Genomic DNA, 20,379 nt, shown 5'->3' with positions numbered 1-20,379 from the left:
CCATATAAATTTTAGAATAAGCTTATCTTGTCTACAAAAAACCTTATCAGGATCTTTATGGGAATTGCATTAAACCTAGACATCAATTTGAGGGAGAACTGACATCTTTACTGTGTTGGCTCTTCCAATCCATGAACATGGGATGCCTCTCCATTTATTTCGGTCTTCTTTCATTTCATCCACATTTTGTAATTTTCAGCATACAGATCTTGTACATGTTTTCTAAGTGTATACCTAATTACTTAATTTTCTTTGCAGTGATTGCAAATAGTATTGTTTTTAATACCAGTTTCCACATGTTCATTGTCAGTATATAGAAATGTGATTGATTTTTGTGTGTTGATCTTGTATCCTATGACCTTCCTGAACTCACTAGTTCTAGTTTTAGGGTTTTTGTTTTGTTTGGGGGGTTCCTTTTGGTAGATTCCTTGGGACTTTCTATGCAGACAACCATGTCATCTGCAAATAGGGATAGTTTTATTTCTTCCTTTGCAATTTGCATGCCTTTTATTTCTTTTTCTTGCCTTATTGCATGGTTGGAATTTCCAGGACTATGTTGAATAAAAATGGAGTGGAAGCAGACATTCTTGCTTTGTTCCTGGATTTAGAGGGAAAGCATTCAGTCTTTTGCTGTTAAGCATGACATAGCTGTAGGTTTTTACCATGAAACATCTTACAAAATTAGTTTATTCTTCTTCCCCCCGCTCCCGCCCCCTTTAAGGAAAAGTTTAAGATTTAGGATTGGCCCACCTGAGATGCCAGAGCAAATAGAAAGCTCAAAAGAGATTTCAGCACTTGTTCTTCCAGGCTAGGCTTGCAAGAGTGATGGAACCAAGTTCCTTTCAAGAGGTTGGGGTCCCTTTATAGCCCTGATCAGCGCTAGAAAGCTAATCTCGTTATCAGGGTGTGTGCGTTCTGCAGTGAGCCAAAGACCCCTGTAGGTGGGGCAGAAATTGGCTGTCACACAGGAGCGCCTCACCGAATGGGGTGCCCGTCCCCTCTCCGGCTGCCCTGCTCTTCCAGGCAGCCCTCGGCCGCCAGCCTCGCAGCCTGCCAACCTGGGTTGGCGACAAGAGAGTCTCAGATACCCAGATCCAGAGTGTCAAGAGTGGCCAGGGCCAGATTTAGATTTATGTGAGCTTTTGGCAGCGGCTCACCCAAAGAAGAGAACGGGCTGCGAAGAGAGGAAGCAAATTAAGAAATCCGGGGCTGGGTAACACTGATAGCAACATCTACAATACGTGTAACCCACAGAACAATTTATTTTTAACAGGGGAAGGGGATGAGCAGTTTAATCTGAAATATAAAAAAGAAGAGCCAGCAATCACCCCGGTGGTCTGCGGGGCCATCTCCCTCTGGGGTCCGGCAGCCCCCAGCCCCTCTCCCTGGCGCCCCGCCCCCACCCCGCGGCGCCCCCCTCGGGCCCCACCCTGGGCTGGCCCCAGACCACACCTGCGCAGGTTAGACCTGCAGGGACGCGCTGGCCGGGGCTGGCGGGGAAGGTGAGTGGATGTGTGCGGTGGGGGCGGAGGACGAGTCGAGGATGAGAAAACGGGCCTCCACTAATGGCCGCTCGGCGGCCCTGGCGGGAAGGAGGGCTGTAGCCAGAGGGGGGCGCCCCAGCCGCCCTCTCGCGAGCCAGCCCCTGGTTCCTCGGGGGCCTCTTCCCACGCTTCCTCCTCGCCGGTCCATACCAAGCCGCCCACGGAGGGGGGGTGGCCCGGTCCACTCGGGGAGGGGCGGAGGGCCCGGACCGCCGCCCGCACCACCTGCGGCCCGGGACGGCGGTGGGCCGGGTCGCGCCGCCCGGGCTGTTCCGTGCCCGCGGGCTGGGCCGCGCCGCCCCCGCCCCGCCATCCGCCCTCCGCAGTCCCGCAAGGCCCCTCCTCCCGGCGGCCGGGCGCCGAGAGAGGCCGGGGCGCGCGCTGGCCGGGCGGCGGGCCCGCCCCCACACCCGCCCGCGCTCCGAGTCCCCTCCCGGCCGCCCCCGCCTCCGCGCGCCCGCCGCGCCCGCACCCCGCCCCGCCCCGCCCCGCCCCGGCCGGCTGCGCCGCCGAGCGCATGCTGATCCCTGTCCTCCTCCTCCTCAGGCGGCGCTGGCGGCGGCCCCGGGACCTGCGGAAGCCGGCATGCTGGAGAAATTCGAGTTGGAGGAAGAAGGTGAGTGCCCCCCGCCGGAACGCGCCTTCGTCGCTGCGCCGAGGGGCCGGGGCGCGGGGACAGCCGGGTTCCACGCCCCGGAGGCCGCGGGACCCCGCCGCCCGGCTTCGGGCAGCGCGCCCGGCCGGGGCCGGGGATGGAGACGCCGAGCCGGCGGCGCATGTCTGCAGGGGCCCGCCGGTGCCTTCCGGAGGGTGAGATCTAGCCGGCTTCAGAGGGGAGCCCCGCAACCCGGCCGTCGGCACGGATGGTCGGCCCTTTTGTCCTTACTAGCCGAACTCGAATGACAGCAAGGTGTCATGCAGTGGTGATTGTGATCCCACCACCCGCGTAGAGGTAACCCCCAAATTGTGTTCACAGTCCATACTTTTAGATAACACAAGCCGGTTCCCTTACCAGTATTTGTGAAAATAGGACCGGCAGGGTGTGTCTCCTTGTTTTAATAGGGAAAGTTAAAGAGGAGAACCAGAAGTGGCTTGGTGGATTGGTTCTGAGTTCAGGTGACCCTGTCACTCCATCATTTCTACGCCTCTTCTCCCACTCGGTTTTCCTTTCTCCTGCCCTGCTTTCTTCTTACTTACCTGGATCTTATTTGGAAGATGTTAAAATGTGAAGGGGATGAGTTTGTTCTTTGGCTAAATTAATGTTTAAGGTGGAATACAGTGAGCTTTTGCCTGGATCTTATTTTGAAACTATTAAAATTTGAAGGAGATGAGCTTGTTCTTTGACAAAATTTGTGTTTTAAATGGAATATGGTGAGCTCAGAGTCGAAAAAGAACTGTATTTAAGATACTTGACAATTTGAGGAATTTAAAAGACCTCCACACTATCTTACGTACTTCCATTATTTATTTAGTGATTCTCTTTTTTCCAAGAGTGTTGATAGAATAAAGCTCCTGGGACAAAGAATGTGCCATGTGGATGCTGTGCCTTGTGCCAACTTTCCTGTAATACTTCTGTTCGTTTACAGTCAGGCAGTTGCTTAAATAAGCATGCACAGCCAGTGTGAGAACGTTAACCCGATGGTGTCAGGCCAGTGCCTATGTTTATTTTACAAACATGTTAGCTAGAAGATAATGCCTTCATAGTAATTATTAAAAGTCTGCATCCATATTTATTATTAACAAGCAGTTACATGATACATTTCAGAATTTTACTGGGGCTTAATTTGAATTTTATCCTACTGAAAAATAATCCAGTATCTTAAATTGAATCCACCTTATTATTCCTCGGTTTAATTATCTTACAGGTCAAATTTTGGCCACTGTCCACAGGGCAATGTGGTGTGCCCCCCCCTTTCCATTAAGACTTTGAATGTCTAAATCATAGGGTTTTTCTTTGTCCCTGACATTAGTAACAATGAGAGTCTATTGCATTTAAACTTTTTTCAGATTCACGTGGGGGCAAGAGGAAAGTATAGAGCAGATGCTGTTAGAGAGGTACCTTATGGTTAAGAGCATAGACCCAGCTTCAAATCTTAGCTTCACTTCTTAATTAGCTGTGTGATCTTGGACAAGTTATTTAACCTCTCTGTGCCTTAGTTTCCCCATTTGTAAAATGGAGCTAATATGGGTGTTTTGAGCATTAAATGAGATATTCCGTGTATGGTATTTAGTACAGTGTAAAGCGGTAGAAAGTACTCTGTAAATGATAGGTAATATTTTTTAAGTGCCATTAACGTTGTACTGAATTCATGCACTTTTTAAGGCTTTTATTAATGAATTTTAACATAGAGATTATTCTCAACATAAATTTGGTGGGTTTTTTTCTTACTTGAGATTTATTAATTTAGTTATGCTGCATTTCTCAAAGCAAATATACAGGCCTTATTTCTTTTGCATTGTTTCTGCCAATGGAATGAATGTGAAGTATTAAAGCTAAGCCTCTAAGAAAGGGAATTTCCCATTGTCACCCATCTATTTTTATCTGTGTCGCTGTCATTCCTGTAAAGTGCACTGAATCCCGCAAATAACCCTGTCAAACTTTTCTAGAATTTTAAGGAGGCAGAGTGCTAAGCAATTGCTTGGAAGCTGCTAGCCGAGCTGGAAGAAGGAATAGTGTTGACGTGGTTGTCTAAAATGCTGCTTTTGTTTCTTTTGAACTTTAGATTGCTTATTCATCCAAAATGCAGAAAAGCTGAATATCAAGCAGAATCTTTCATTTATCTGGGGAGAAAAAAAAGTCCTGGCAGTGAGACATTGCACCTTTAAATATCCTGTGAACTGATGCGTCCGCAGCCCGCATAATAGATAGCTAGCTGCTGCATAGATTCTCGTTTAATCTTTGAACTTGCTTCTCACCCAGTTGACGTCCTAATGTATGCATTGCGGTCTGGAGGCATCACCTAGAAGCAGATGCTTTGGGAATACAGGGAAACACATGATTACTAATATTTTTGTTATCAAGTGTTTTCTTTTTCCTAGTAATAACTGATACTGTATTTCTTAGAAAAATTTGGAGGCACTGGTGAAGTTGGAGTAATCTCTTAAAATGTCGTTTGCTTCTGGGGAGAAAGGAAATGCTGTACCACCATCTGCCCTGCATGGTTCAGGTCCTCTTTTGCCTGGGTTCTGACACCCGCTGCCCACCCGCTTTCTGCCATCAGCTCTTCTTACCGTCACACTCAGACAGAGAGACCTTTCTAGAGCGTGGAGTGACAGCATGCTCCGTTACGGGCAGATCTTCCCCACTGTCCTGTCTATATATAGGATTAAGTGCAGGTTTCTCTTCATCTGCAGCCCCACCGCCTCCTCCCGCCATGCGCGCTAGTGATTGGAGGGCTCTCTATGCATGAGAATCGCCAGAGAGCTCTTTAAAAGGCAGATTCTCGTTCTCTGGAGCTGGGATGAGACCTGAGGGGCTGCGTTTCTGCCGGGCTCCCAGGTGCTGCTGCAGCTTCACAGCCCCCTCTGAATAACAAGGCTCTGGAACAGCTGTCGGCACACTTTTCTGTAAAGGGCCAGAGGGTCGAGGTCTCGGTGTCTGTCGGGACTGCTCACCTTGCCGGCGCCACAGCAGGGCCAGAAAGCAGCTGAGACCAAATCGACAGGCAAGGCTGTGTTCCAGTACTAGGTGATTTAAACAGGTCGAATTTGGCCCACCGGCATAGTTTCCAGACCCCTACTGGTGGGTCCCTCGTGGTCCCTCCCAGTCTCTGGGCCTTAGGGTATGAGGCGTTTTGATGGTAAGACGTCTTGCTCCCTTTCTCCACCCTACCAATCTTGCTGATATTTCACAGCTCAACCCACCTCTCACCCTGTCTTTGAGGTTGTCGCCTAAATCCCCTTCTGTGCTTCTCCCACAGTTCATAGTTCTCTTCCCAGTGCCTGGTGTGGCTGGCACCTCGTAGGTGCTGGGCAGTGATTCGGTGTCTCAGTGGGCACGCTGACTGTTGAAGTTACTCTGTGGGAACGTTGGAAGGAGGAAAGGAGTCAGGATATGCAAAGCGGTGAGAGCAGTGTCTAGCCCAGAGCAATCACTTGATGTGTTTGCTTTTCAGATTTCTTATTATATCAGTCATGGCTATGTTTGTTTTCAATCAGGATTAACTGTCTTGAACTGATTTAATGGCATGACCAAGCACAAGTACTTTGTAAGCACCTAAACACAACCTGTGACTGCTTTTTGAAGTAGATAACTATTCAGCGATTTAGTCGTGATTAATATCTATAATTCTGGCGCTACTTCGAGGGTTCTGCAGCCCCTGACACTCCGTGTCATCTCCTAGCTTCCCTCCTGTCTTTGCAGCTGGCTGGGCTCTTCAGGTATTTCAGGTTTTCAGTGACCTCCTGTGGTTGGTTCATCCCACTTCTTAGCGGCCTGTCGAGTCGGCTTCTCCGCTCTCTTCCCTCGCCATCTGCCTCCTTTTTCACAGGCCAGCTTTTCTGTCCTGGCTCTTCCTCTTCCCCTGCAAGGCTTTCTCCAAAGTATTATCTTTTCAGAACTCACCTCCAGACTTATTTTTATAGAAAGACTGGTCAGCCTAGTCCACACTGATCAAAAATACTTAAGAAATAGGGGCCACTTTTTGTAGGAGGGAAAGCATTATTTGTCAGTCGAGAATCTCCGAACTTTAGGCCCCGCTCTGTAACGAAGTAGCTGTATGCTTGGATAATCCATAGTCTCTTGGGCCTTCACTTGCCTGTCTTGTTGTTGTTGCGATTGTGGGTTTTCTCTGTAAAATAAGGCCAGCACGTGGTTAACTTGTACTTTTCCTTCTAGCTCAAAAATAAGATCTAAAGCAACCAGCAACCACTCTGTAAAAACCAACAAAAAAACCCAAAAATTTGTGTTTACTCCAACTCCATTCATTCTCAGCTGGGGGATATTGCCTGAAGTGAGCAAAGATTGGTTCTTGTCGGGGGGGGCAAAAATCATAGGTAGCGGTCTGTGGCTCTCCAGAGGGCCGGAGCACATGGATGGACACCGTATGTCTGCGGCATTCAAGTTTCACCGGGGTAGGACGTTTGGGCGGAGAATGTATGAAAAGGCTCGGAGGGGGTTGGGTAATGAAGAAGAGAAACTGCTCTGATTTCCTTAAGGGAGAATGGTCCTTGTGTGTATCTGTGGTAACCTAGTAAAGTATTCCCTCCTCACTCAGCTTTTAGAGCAGCTTCTCAGTGCGGCTCAGCTGAGTCCACTTTTATTGACGTTTATTGACAGTAATGTGAGGGGTACTGACCCCTGGTGGTGACAGATTGGTGCTCACAGCCCGGTTGCCCGTCGTCCGGTCTTGTGGTATTGGCAGGCTCGGAGCACCTGTCATCCAGACTGGACTCCGCCCTCTCTGCTGGGTTGGCATACTCCTCTTAGGCAGGAGATTTATTGTTTCTTGATTATAAAACTGGTCATAATTTTATAAAATACTTACAATTAAAAATTTTCTTCTCTACATGGCCTCATGTTTAAAACCTTGCCATAGTTAATAGATTTTAGGTACACGTTTTAATGTCTCTGAAGTCAGCCTGTAGCTTCCCATTTTACGGTGTCTTAGATTTGGTGAGTAGAGCAGTGGTCTTAGAGACTGAGGAGGTTTGTTAGCTGCAGTGGAAAGATCCTGACTACTTTCAACCAAGAAGAGAGTGCAGAAGAGAACTCGGGGACGTCCAAACGTGGGGCTTGTCCTCAGGCTTCGCAAGTCACTAGAAGGTCATCAGGAGCCAAGGCTGCCCCCTGGCCATCTCCGCCATGGGGGGATCTCTGGGACCTTCTCCCTCAGGACCAGCTTTGTCTGCCTCTTGGTGGGCACTCAGCTCTGAGTGCACCAGTCGACTGACCGGAGTCCAGACTGGTGCTTGAGATGACCATGTAGTGGCCGGAGTGGTTCCCTCCTGCAGCTCTGCCTGGGGTGGGAACAACCCCTGACAGGTTGCTATACCAGAATACCTGTGAACTTTAAAGTAGGAAAGCTGTGGATACTACAAAGCATTTGGAGTTTACTTGAAAAAGATGGAAGAGTGTTTATATCCCCTTTCCTCGATTATAGTCACTGGCATATCAAGTCTGTTGAGGTGCTGTTCTAAGTCCTTTTACATTTATCTCATCTAATCCTCAAAACAACCTGAAGAGGTAGATATTGGTATCATCCCTCTTTTACAGAGGAGGAAGTCAAGAGAGTAAGAGGCTAAGTAACTTAGCTCGGGGGACGTGTCTGGGAAGGCGAGGGAACCGGGGTGTGGACAGTCCCTGGGCGCTCAGAGCCCGCTCTGAGCAGTGTGCCATCATCCTTTATTCGGAGCCCTCGGCGTTTCTCATCTCATCTTCATTCTTCCGCCTGCCTCCACCGCTACCCCCGGCTCCTCAGGGGGGCCCAGTGGCGCCATTTTGCAGACCCCGGGGGACCCTCAGCAGCCCTCTTCTGCTTTGAACCCTCGGTAGCAGTGAACAGAGATGACCTCTGATCCCTCTGCTGCACACCACTCCTGCATTCCTCTTGCACCACTCCTGCTGTGCATTTCCTTGATGGTTCTTTCTCTTTCCTTTTCCTTTTTTTTTTTTTTAGTAGCAGGTTGCGTGAGATCTCATTCACATACTACGCTGCCTCTTCCTTCTTGCACGTTAGCTGGTGGACTGCCTCCTGGCTCTGTCCCAGGCCCACTTCTCTTCTTGTTCTCTGTTCTCATCCTCAGCAGTCTTGCTCCCTTCCATGGCTTTCCTTACCGCGATACCCGTTGCCCAGTGTTTCAATCCTGTGTATCTAATTACCAGGATGCTTTAAGAACTGCTGAGGCCCAAACGGATGCCTCCAGCCAGATCTCTCCTGAAGTATTTTGTTGCCTGCTCTGTGTCTCTGCTGATTCATTTCACGGTCACTCTGTTCAACTCTCCTGCCACCCTCCCCCCTTTTTTTTAGCCAGCCTCATTCAGTAAGTGACACCACGTTCACCTACTTTTTTTCTTTTTTTGACAAGAATGATGTTCAGCTGTAGCTCTCTCTGCCGTGTCCGAGTAATCAAATCCTCTCGATTTCACTTCCTGCATATTACCTCTATTTGTCACCTGTGCCATCAGGCGAGGCCATCGTCATCTTTCTATTGAACTATTCAAGTAGCCGGATGTCTCCCAGCATCTGCTCCGGCCCCCTCCAGTCAACTGTCCGTGCTGTAATTACTGACATTTTATAAAAACATCTCTCTAATCATGTCACTAACATGCTTAAAAGCCTCCCATGATTTTCCTGTGCCTTTAGGCTGGAGTCCAAATACCTCAACCTGTTCTCTGATGTGCCCTACCTGCTCTTCCCTCCGCCTGCCTCATCTTGCGTTTCCCTCCAGCTGTACTGGCCTCCTTTAAGTTCCTCAAACTGCCCCTTGTTCCTCTGCGCCTTCTAGCCTTCACACTGGCTGTTCCCTCTCCCTGGAGTGCTCTTCCCTCTCCTCATGACCACCTGCCGGTTTTCTTAAGATCTCAGCCTAAATGTCACTCCCTTGGGGAAGCCTTTCTGGAAGCCTCAGACAGGCCTCCACATGTTATCTCACGGTCCCTCGCAGTTGATAGGGGCTGGTGGGGAGAAATGCGTTTGCTCATGTTTCTCTGCCATTGAACTGTAAGCTCTCTGAGGATAGGGACTGAGAACTTAATATTTACCAGGTCTCAGAGATATTATGTGAATGAGACTTAGTTTTCAGTAAACATTTCTTACATAAATGAGCTCTTTTTTTGGAGCTTTAACCTTGGCACACAGACTTAGTGTACTTTCAGTGGTTGATGTTATTTCTTGTGAAGCAATAAGGCATTTCCGTTTAAGGCGATGAGAGGAAATCCATTTGCCAATTTAACGTGTACTGATCCACGCGCGATGACAAGCTAGAGGAATGGGCGGAAGGAAGACGACTCGACTGTGGCCCCCAGAGGTACAAGGGCGTGTCCACCTAAATAGGAAGTCCGAATGTGGTACATCTAGTAGTTGACCAGCTCGAAGGCGGTAACGGTGGTCAGAAATGTGACGGCTCGCTGGCATAATCTGGTATCGGAGGAGAAGTCTTATGTCTTTCTTTTGTGACTCTGATTGCATTTGTGCTGATGTTAGGGGACGAGAAGCCTAGCTTGTCTCTGATAATACAAGGGGAGAGTCATTTTGGGGGAGGAAATTAATTTGGGAACCTTTTGGTTAAATTTTAGTCACTTTTTAATGTTTCGTTTGCTGCTCCTGTCCCACTTTGAGCTGTTTCCTGTGTGTCTGAGTTTATGTAACGTCCCCAAGGTTTCTGGTCGTTACCCGATTCATTTTGTCTTCAGTTGTACTTTGGTCATTGGTGACTAGCAGTAAGTTGCTAACAATAAATTATTTTATAGATCATGTACGGCATTTTCTTTGAAATGAATGTTTAATTGTTCCATGAAGATCTCAAGAGTGCACACGTCCGCATTCTCATATGTTTATTTATGCCCTTGTCAGGCGCTCCCTTTTTGCATTGATTTCTCTAGCTTTGAAGCATTTATATATGTGGGCCCCCCTTTAAGTGCATGTGTAATTAGTGTCCTAGTAGTTAAGAGCATGAGTCAGACCCAGATTGGAGTCCCGTTTCTTCTCCTTAATGTCTGTGAGACCTTAAACAAGTTATTTCAAGCTTCAGTTTGTTCATGTGTAACTAGGAAATAATAATAGTACCTAGCTAATAGGATTCTGTGTGGATTAGACAACATGGGCACAGCATTGACTTCAGAGTCTGCTGTGTAGTGCAGGCTCCATAAACAGAACTGTGATGGTGACCCTAGAAAGGACAGAAAAGGCACCGAGCGAAATTTAAAAATCGGGGTCGCCGTGAGCACGTCACCCAGCAGCCACTGTTATCTGGCGATGGCTTCAGTGTCTGTGCAGTCAGACTTTCCCCGTGTGTGTATTGTCTGTACTATCCAGGTGGCAGCATTTGCGATTGGCTATTTGAGTTGATTTATCCCCATTCCTCAGAATCACCCTGCAGGGGAGATTAGATTGTCTCCATTTTATAAATGAAGAAATTCAGGCTACGGAGATTAAGTGATTTGGTCGAGGTCACCCAGAAGGTGATGGCAGTCCTGATCTAGGTTTGGTCCAGATCAGCCCTGTTCTTTCTTCTGCGCTTGCTCCGTGTGAGCTCGGAGCACCTGGAGTGCCCGCTCGAGAAGCCTGGGCTGCTGCCGGACAGAGCCGAGGGAGGAATGAGGCCCGTGAGCTTATGGAGACATCTTCTGTTGTTAGTGCTTCACTCTGTAAATCATTGTCTCATATTTTGATTTGGAATTGGCATGCCTGACAGTGCGTACACATATTGGAAGAACAACGATGTGTCGTGTTAGAGATAGCCAGAGGGCCCGCAGCAGGGGGATCCGTTGTATTGCTAAACCCCAAAGGTGTCCTCGTATTTGCGGACATACATTTAAGCTCTGGCAGACCATCACGTGTCGGTATGAGCCAGAACAGCATTCCGTGCAGGTCTCGAACTGCAGTGCGCTTATGGGGACCTGGGGAGGCACGGTCTCAATTCACCTGAGTGAACTGATGGAACTGGGCTGCCCCGCTTGGGATTCAAGATGGTTTGCTGTATATATTCATTTCTCTCTCTTCCCTCTTAAAACCCTACTGAAATGACGGCACTCATTGAAACCGAATACAAAAAGTAGTCTTGTTCAGTTGAAAGAAAAGCGTACTTCTTGGAAAAGACCAATAAAGTGGATAAACTTTTGTCAAGTCTGTTCAAGAAAAAAATGAGTGAAAATACAAAACATTAGAAATAGGAAGGGTTTCTTTTTTTTTAAGATTAGCACCTGTGCTAACAACTATTGCCAATCTTTTTTTTTTCTGCTTTTTCTCCTAAAATCCCCCAAGTACATAGTTGTATATTCAAGTTGTGGGTCCTTCTAGTTGTGGCATGTGGGACGCCGCCTCAACATGGCCTGACGAGCGGTGCCATGTCTGCACCCAGGATCCGAACTGGTGAAACCCTGGGCCGCGGAAGTAACCTGGGCCGGCCCCAGGGCTTCTTAATTATAAGTGCAGAAATTTAGAAAATAACATTACAGGAAACCTGAATATATAAAACTGTATTGATAAATTTAAAAATCTTTTCAATCACTTTTGGATAAATTTTATCAATTTGTATTTCCCTGGTTAATTATCCCTTTCATCAATCACCATAAAAGAAATTAAAAAGTAGTTAATTGAATTGTACACTTTAAATGGATGAACTATACGGATGTGAATTATATCTCAAAAAAGCTGTTTTTTTTAAAAAGTAGTTAAAAGTTCACCCTTCCTCTGCTCCTGCAGAAGAGGCCTGTTGATGGGTGAATCCTGTAAAACCTTCAAGGAACAGTAATGCCTGGGTTCTTTGAATTATTTTAGGGCACAGAAAGGATGGCAGCTTTCCAGCTCATTCTGTGAAGCTAGCTTGGTCCTGACATCAAAGCCAGAGGATCGCACACAAAGAAGAAAACAAATGGTTCACCTGGCGTTTCAAACATGGGCAGAACTCCTACATAAACATCAGCAAAGTGATCCATGCGCTGTTGTGACCCAGCAAGGCTTTGTCCTAGAAATGCAAGAAGACTGCAGTTGATTAAGAAGTCTGTTAAGGAAATAGTGTCAGCAGAGCAAAGGAGAAAAACCTCCAGTCACAAGAGATATTGAAATAGCAATTTGTAGAATTCAAAATATGCTCCATTAACAAAATCCCTGATAAACTAGAGGAAGAAGGAAATTTCTTGAAGTTGCTGACAGCCTATCTGACATAAGCTGGCTGGGGCGGCAGCCGTGTGGTTCCTGGCATTCTCATCATCAAGGTGGTTCTTGCTCTGCTGACCTGTCTGGTGCTTGGGCCCTGGTCCCTGTCGGCTGACCCTGGTCCTCGCTGTTGCTTCAGCTTAGTTATTGGGTTCTGTTTCCTGAAAAACAGATTGGCTGTGGTAGATGCTTCAGTCGTGTGGTTCCTGGAATTAAACCTGCAGCCATTTGAAAACTCTGGTGGGAATCACATATAATTTCAAGGTCACTGCTCTGTGACATTCCTTAGGGGGTTATTGCAACTAATTTTGAACTGTCTACTTGGGGAAACTATGTGCCTTTCCTTACGCACACTTTTCCTTCTTTACTAATAACTCTTTGCCTGCCTCCCCCCTTAGCAGAGCGTGTGCCGTTTCCTCTTCAGCGGAGACTTTCGCCCCCAGCACACATGAAACAGAATGCAAAAAGCTTGGAAAGGAGAAAATTCTAATGCACTTCATTTATTCTGCTCCCTTACAAGTCCTGTAAAATTATTTAAACTTTGACTTTGTTAACTTTGTGTTTCTAAGCACTTTAGAAAAACTTGAGTTTAATCTTTTCCTTATGCTTATAACTTCACGTTCCCCTTTTTTGCTTATTTCTTGCTCAGCTGTTTTAAATGGTTTTCTAAACAGAAACAATACTATATGAAAAACGTAAAATAATAAAAGATAAATTTTAAAATAACGTGTTGATAATCTTTTTCTTTATGGAATTACAATGAAATATCTGTATATTAAGTTAAAATTGTGAGGATTGGGAATAAGGAATCAGGGTTTTTTTTGTTTTGGGGGGGGTTTTCTAGTGAAGTTTGGGGCAATGTATAAATTTTGTTTTAAACCGCCTTTAATGCTTACACACTCAGCTCTTTAAGACATGGTCTGAAGCTATTACTGTGACCTGTGAGATGACTTAAAATACCGTGTTCAGTCCTGGTCAGTAAAAAAGGTGGGCGTCCGGCTCCGTGGCGGGCATGTTTCTTCCCGCTCTCGGTGCCTGCTTTGGCCCAGCAGAGCCCCTGGAAGTGGTGGCCGGACAGTACTTGAAAAACCATCCCCTGAGGAGAAGCCACTGGTCCCTATGAGGCTTGCACCCAGTCCATCAGTCCTGTAAGCCCCCTGGGCCCCACACCTCTGTTAGATTAAACTCGGTGACTAGCTGGCGGTTTGCGTTTGCCACGGGAGATGTCGATAGTTGACTTAGTTGTGACAGCACACGGATGGGAGCGATCAGAGTGAGCAGTTACTCTCCTCTCAACACACAGGCTTTGATTATGTTCTCTGATGTGACATGTCTCTGGTTAGAGTGGTTCACTGGGGTGTTTGGCCCAGAGCAAGCGAGATTCTGTGTGGTGCTGCCGGTGTAGCGGCCTTGTTAGAGACTCCGGGAAGGGAAGGTCGTTGAAACCAGCCTCTGCTTCCTTCGCTTCACGTGAGTGAGTGAGCCGCGTCCCTCGGCCCCTGTGAGACCCTCGCAGCCGGCCTGCCAGGACCTGCCCTGCCACCCTGTCTTGCTGTGTTCTGTTTGTCTCCCTGCTTTAGTCTTTCTTAGACTAGCAAATTATCAGTGACAGGCTGTCCTCTTCATGTTCATACATTTAAGTAGAAATACCAGAGAATCACGCCATATTCTGGCACACTTTTTACAGATTCTTTCTAAGTTAAATTCTATGTAAATAGGTTTTAGAAAAAGTAATTTATGACTATAGTGATTATCTGTGAAGTGTGAATTTGTCAGGTTGTTTTGCTCTATATAATAATGTGAACATTTTAAGGTCTTCTGCAATTTTATCCAATTTCAATTACATTTTTTTGTCCAATAAAGAAAATAGCTTCAATATAAAAATATCTTGGAAATATTTTTAAAACTTTAGATCAATGCTGTTTCTCTTTTAAGAAAAAAAACTACAAGGGGCACTTCCATGGGTAACTTATTTCTCTAACTAAAAATATCCCTTTCCAGCCCTTCAAGCTTGTAAAGGTATATAAAGTTTCTGTACTGCTTGTTAAATCTAGCTTCACCAGTATTCTTTTAAACTTGTGTGCTTTGTTATCATTCTTCTCTCTGAGGACAGCAATGGAAGGGAGTTATCTCAGATTTGTACTTGGTCCTGTGCATTGTACTTACGTGTCTTATGTGACTGTGATTTAGTGGGCGTGAGCTCGTCCTCCGATCGGGTGCCTGTCCACTGCCTCAGAAAGCCACAGTCTAAAGGAAGGGCAGACCTATAACTTTAGTACAAGGCATACAATGACTCGGAAAGAGAATTACTCACAAAGCCCTGATGGGAATGCCAAAACTGGAGCAATTACTTCTGACTCAAAGGCCCTAACGAGGTGTTACGGGAGGAAGTGGCCTTTGAACTGAACTGGGAAGGTGTGTTAGTGTCCTGAGGCCGCTGTAACAAATTACCACAACCCCCGTGGCTTAGAACAACAGGACTTGATTCTCTCACAGTCTGGGGGCCGGAAGTCTGAAATCAGGGTGTCAGCAGGTCTGATCTTTCTGGAGGCTCTGAGGGGAATCTGTTCCTCCCTCTCTCGTAGCTTCCAGTGTTGTCTGCAGTCCTTGGTGTTCCTTGGCTTGTGGCCGGGTCACTCTAGTCTCTGTCTTCACACGCCTCTGTCTGTGCCTGTGTCTTCTCCGCATCTCTCTTTTATAAGGACACTGACGTTGGATTTAGCGCCCGCCTTAATCCAGGATGATCTCGTCTCAGAATCCTCACTTTAATTAGGTCGGCAAAGACCCTTGTTCCAGCTAAGGTCTCCTTCTGACATTCTAGGTAGACATATCTTTTAGGGGCCACTAGTCAACCCATTGCCAAAGAGGAGGTAGGATTTCAGTAGGCCCGAGTGGGACGGGGAGGTGCTATTCTCAAAGAGAGACTAGCTCGCACAAAGCAAAGGCGGAAACAGGGAGCACGTTCCCAAAGTTCAAAACCTCCTTTGGAAAGGAAGTATCAATGCTGTCCTGAGTGTCGGATTCCTGGGGGGGTGGTGGGTTGGGGTGAGATAGCTGCAGGCCCTGAGGGATGGGGCTGTGTTGTGCAGTGGTGAGGACTCGTCGAGGGTGGCATGTGGTCAGCCTACTTTCAGAAAGAGAAACGCGTACTTCCACGCTTTTCTGGTCACTGGGCTTAATTGTATGCATTTAAACATAGACGTCGTGTTTTTCGGATTGTTTTGTTAGCCTTCGCAGATTAAACCCTCTGACACACTTTTTCCTGGTAGTGCTCTTCAGCAGCTCCCTCCGACAGTGATGTCAGGTCAGCGGAAGATGGGAAGGCTAGTGAGGTTTAACATCATCCCGCAGACACATTCCTTTCGTGGACCGCTACCCCAAGTGCCAGGGAGTACTCTGTAATTATGCTGCTGCCAGTGACATAGAAAATAACAGAAGCAAGGATGGAACATTGTGATAATATCTTAACTCCAATTACCTTTTGAATAATGAGAGTTTGAACTTTTTGCCTTTGCAGGAATTTTAATAATGCATTCCAAACAACCTGATATTGTTGAATATGTTTGTTTTTTTTTTCATTTAACGCCAAATTACTCTTATTTTCTATTTCAATACATTTCCTCCTTCAAGTGCCGTTCGAGTCTTCATCATGATGTAAATAATGCGAATAGTGCCATCGGTAATCAGGAAGTTTATACTAAATGTGGAAAAGCAGTGGCATTCTATAATATTTTACTTTATTTTCCTAACTTAAAATGGTAACTTTTAATAATAACTTTCGCTATTAATGTTGTTTTATTACAGCAATAATAATCTATCCTTATAACAAATCAAAATACATTTTATTATAACTTGTTTTACATATTTAACATTTTGCTTTGTTTGGTCAAGTTTTTATGTTATGGATCCTCCTCAAAACCCATAACCCCTGTCTAATCGTGAGGAAAACATCAGACAGACATACAAGGAAACGAGACATTTACCAGCGTGGCAGACATCATCCTTGGCCACGTGGGAGCAGTGATGCAGAAATGGATCCGAACTTTCTAGGCAGCTATTATAAGATCTTTCTGTGTTCAGTTCTTTTCTCTGTAAGACTCGTATTTTCCGATAAATGTTTCGAGAAAAATGGAATCACACTAACTTAAATTTCAGCCATCCGTTCAGTGCCTGACACTGACATTCATTCGTAGGCTGGTTCTTGTCCTGTGGCGGCGCTCACGGTGGTGTGATGACAGTGACGTCTCTCTCCACTGGTCCTAGTATCTGTGAGGCAGCGGCACATTCATTGCCCCTGCAGAAACTCCCAGCCTCTGGCACAGGGAAGCTGTTGGTAGCTGATGCTGTCTTTGCCTCGCCTGCATCCAGGTTCTCTGATGTCAGCATCTCTGTGCTGTGAGTGCAGGGCAGAAACACCAGAAGTCATGCCCCAGGGTCACCCCTAACCAGAGAGGGCAGGAGTGGTCCTTACAATGAGTTTTATGTCCTTGGCAGCCTCAGCTCTCATTACACAAAGCTGTAACCTCCCTTTTGACGATCTTTTTTGACTTTTTCTTTCCCCGTCTCACTTCTGCAGGCCTCAGGGTCAGCTTTGGGAGAACCCACACTAAGACCATATGCAATGAATAGTTATTGACTGAATTATTAATATAGTAGATGGGTAAGATCCTGATCCTTGAAAGAAATTATCATCCAAGAAGGGAAAGAATATTAGAGCTACACAAATCACGATGAACGAGATATGAAGTGATGGCTGATGAGAACGAGAGGCAGGATGCTGTCTGTAATCAGAGGAAGAAGTCATTTTAAACTTCCTTCCTTCCCTTTCTCCGGGCTGTCGCCCACATCTGTGATCGTATGTGATCCACTACTCCTGTCGAGTTGCGCACGTCCAGGTGCCCTCATTCTCCGCCATGTGTGAGCCTGGGGGGCAGAGACCGGGTCTCTCATGTTCACCTGTGTGTCTCACACCGGGGACAGTGCCTGGCAGACAGTAGCACTCCACAGGTGTCTGTGGGACCCGTGTGTTCATGAGCAAATGAAGCGGCAGAGTTTCCTGAGGAGAAGTGTGGGGGTCTTGGCCTCTGATTTAAATCCCGCCTTGGGCACCTCCTAACTATCTGACTTTGGGCCATTACTTGGCTTCTCCTAGCTTCCGTTTGCTCATATGTAAAGTGAAGAAATTAAGGCATACCCCTCAAGGCTGTTACATAAATTAAATGAGGTAATTTATTGTAATACCTCGTATTACAATACAAAAATGTCTGCTCCACAGCGAGCACTCAAATGTTCACTTTTTTTGTGGGTAAGATGGCATCTGAGGTTGGGTTGAAATTGGACAAGAAAAAATAGAGAAGGATGTTTAAATTAAAGCAGAATGAACTGCTGCAAGGCTGTGAGATTAGAGGCAGTCAGGGACTCAGCAGGGAGCTGCCTGGACATGAGAACGGGCTGTGAGAACCTAGGGTCACAGAGAGGCCAGGCCGCGGGGCTCACGAATGCCAGACGACGGGGTCCGACTTTATTCCACAAGCAGGACAGGAGATATTTGAGAAGGGAACTGTCCAGAAGTTGACAGGAATGATGGAATTATGAATTATAGTACCCTGAAGAGAGGTCAGAATTGAAAACAGATTTGGGAGTGGCTCGCATGGTTTATCAAGAAATCAGCAAACTGATCAGCGTATACTGAGTGTTTGCCACAGAGGAAACAGAGACTGACAAGGGCTCCTCTCCACAGTCGAGGAACTTGGTATTATGCTGTTTAACGCTTACTTTGCTAATGAGTATATACAATAAAGTAATTATTTCTTCTCAGACGTTTGCCAGGTAGTCTAAATCTTCTCCAAGTGTACAGATGAGTGTGGGCTGAGTGGAGCTGTCAGAGAAGTCTCTTGGAGGTGTATGCCTTGAGCTGAGCCATGAAGACAGGAGTTAGTCACTGCAGGCACGGACAGAAGGGCCATTTGTCCCAGCTAAAAGCACAGCTTTGCAATCAAGAGGCATCTGGGTTCAAAGTTTGGTTCCACAACTTCTCATGTCCTTGAGCTGAGGTCTAGTGGAGGAGTTAAGTGGGCCAAGAAGAGATGGAAAAAGTACTCCAGGCAGAGGAAACAATAGTTGAAGGCCCCGTGGAAGGGAGCGTAGCATTCAGGAGGATTAAGATTTGGTGGCTGGAGGAAATACTGGGGTGGGGGCACATAATTGGGGAGGTGGGAGGGGGCCAGACCTTTCAGGATAGGCTCTTGTAGGCTACGTCCAGGATTTTGTCCTTTTTCTAAAGGAATTAGAAGCGATTGAAGTGTGTTCAAACCGGGGGTGTCATGATTAGATCTGCATCTGGCAAAACCATTCTGGGTGCAGTGTGGACCTCGGCTGAAGACAGGGAGATTGGAAGCAGAGAGACCTGTCAGGAAGTTAGGGCGTTTATCGGATCTGGGGTGGTGGCCATGGAGGTGGAGAGAAGTGGATGGATTGGGGTATGAACTCTACAGTGCATCGAGATAAATTGGTAGGGTGAAGGAGACCATATGACAAGGTTGACACCTAGGTTTCTGCGTCATTAGTTGGATGGTGGTGTCGTGCAGTTTACATATAAATATGCTAGAAGCTCCACAATGCATTGTCATTCCTTTTCTCAGTTGTCAATTAACTTTTACAGAGATTTAAATTATAAAACACGCGTTTTGTTTGTGTGTCCGTGTAGTGACATTTTTCAGTGCTGTCTCCTTGTGTAGATCCATATCTTCGTTTCAGATGTATGTGAATGGTACCTTTAAAAATTTCTTTAATTTCCACTTGTTCATTGCTAGTATATAGAAATTCAGTGGCATGTTTTTCATTTTTTATTAACTCTGCATTCTATGACCTTGCTAATAACCTCATTTTCTTTTCTTAGATCTGGAAACATTTTTGTAGATTCTTTTCAATTTTCTAGGTAGAAAATTATATAGTCTTCAAATAAAGACATTTTTGCTTTTTCCTTTTCGATCTGTGTGCTGCCTTTTTTTCTTGCCTCATTGCATCATCAGGGACTTCCAGTACAGCGTTGAATAGGATTAGCGCGAGTAAACAGCCTTACCTTCTTGTTCCCACAGGGAAAACATTTCTTGTATTCCATTGAGTCTCTTAGCAGTAGGTTTTTCATACATACTCTTCATCTAATTAAGGAAGTTCTTTATTATTACTGATACTTGCCTTTTTTCTTTCCTTTTTAGCAGAAGACTCAGAAAGTGGCGTTTACATGCGATTCATGAGGTCGCACAAGTGTTACGACATCGTTCCAACCAGTTCAAAGCTCGTTGTCTTTGATACTACGTTACAAGTAAGTGTGCCCAGTTTTCATGAGTCTTTGGTGTACTGTTTGGATGGCTGCTTTTATAAGGTAGTGTGAATCCAGCAACACCAGCAGACATTGTTGAGTCCTTTGTGCCTGTCGGGCACTGTGCTGAGGTTTCATCTGAATTTTCAGTCTTTGTGGCAGCCTTGTAAGGAATGTACTGTTACTGTCCTTTTTCTATAAATAAGGAAACTCAAATTCTAGAGTGAAAGAACTTAAATCGCAAAGCCTAATCCACACGTTGTCGAATTTAAGAGCTGAATCCACATAACTGGTGAGCGACGGGGTCAGGAACTTGAGCACAGGTCTATGCCATGTGTGATGGAGCCTAAGTCGTTAACCGTTAGACTGTAGCGGCTCCTTTGGGAGATCCTGATCTTTTTTCTTAGTTATTTAGTAGAATATATATAAAGAAATTTGAAATAATACTGGTTAAAAAGAAAAAATTACTAGCGTGGGTAAGCTCTTGAGAGAGAACTTAATTGGTCTCTTTTTAGCAGAAAATTTGAACCTGATCATTTTGGTATTAAGATTGAGCTTACTGCAGCTCATTTTATACCAATGTGACTTATAATCATAAATGAAAAGTCCTAAATAATACCTCAATGTAATGATCAAATTACATCCAACTTAGATAATAAAATGTGTGTATACACGTATCTACACGTATGCATTTAGC

General features: G+C 46.0%; 1 protein-coding gene across 26 annotated transcripts in view; it reads left to right on the top strand.

The window, feature by feature from the left end:
• Nucleotides 1–20,379, top strand: part of PRKAG2 (protein kinase AMP-activated non-catalytic subunit gamma 2) — a 279,715-nt gene that overhangs the window by 212,247 nt on the left and 47,089 nt on the right. For 11 of the 26 annotated variants that reach the window (XM_070616865.1, XM_070616881.1, XM_070616884.1 and 8 more), the window contains 2 exons: nt 2,091–2,160; nt 19,582–19,685. In XM_070616865.1, coding sequence (XP_070472966.1) covers nt 2,091–2,160; nt 19,582–19,685 — 174 coding nt within the window. Of the gene's footprint in view, nt 1–797; nt 1,503–2,090; nt 2,161–2,189; nt 2,497–19,578; nt 19,686–20,379 lie in introns of those variants that run through there. The other 15 variants (XM_070616864.1, XM_070616877.1, XM_070616878.1 and 12 more) reach the window with 6 other exon arrangements.

Source organism: Equus przewalskii, chromosome 4 (assembly GCF_037783145.1).
Source record: "Equus przewalskii isolate Varuska chromosome 4, EquPr2, whole genome shotgun sequence".
Taxonomy (NCBI): Eukaryota; Metazoa; Chordata; class Mammalia; order Perissodactyla; family Equidae; genus Equus; species Equus przewalskii.
Note: the sequence above shows the minus strand (reverse complement) of the source record. Positions and strands in the feature narration are given on the sequence as shown.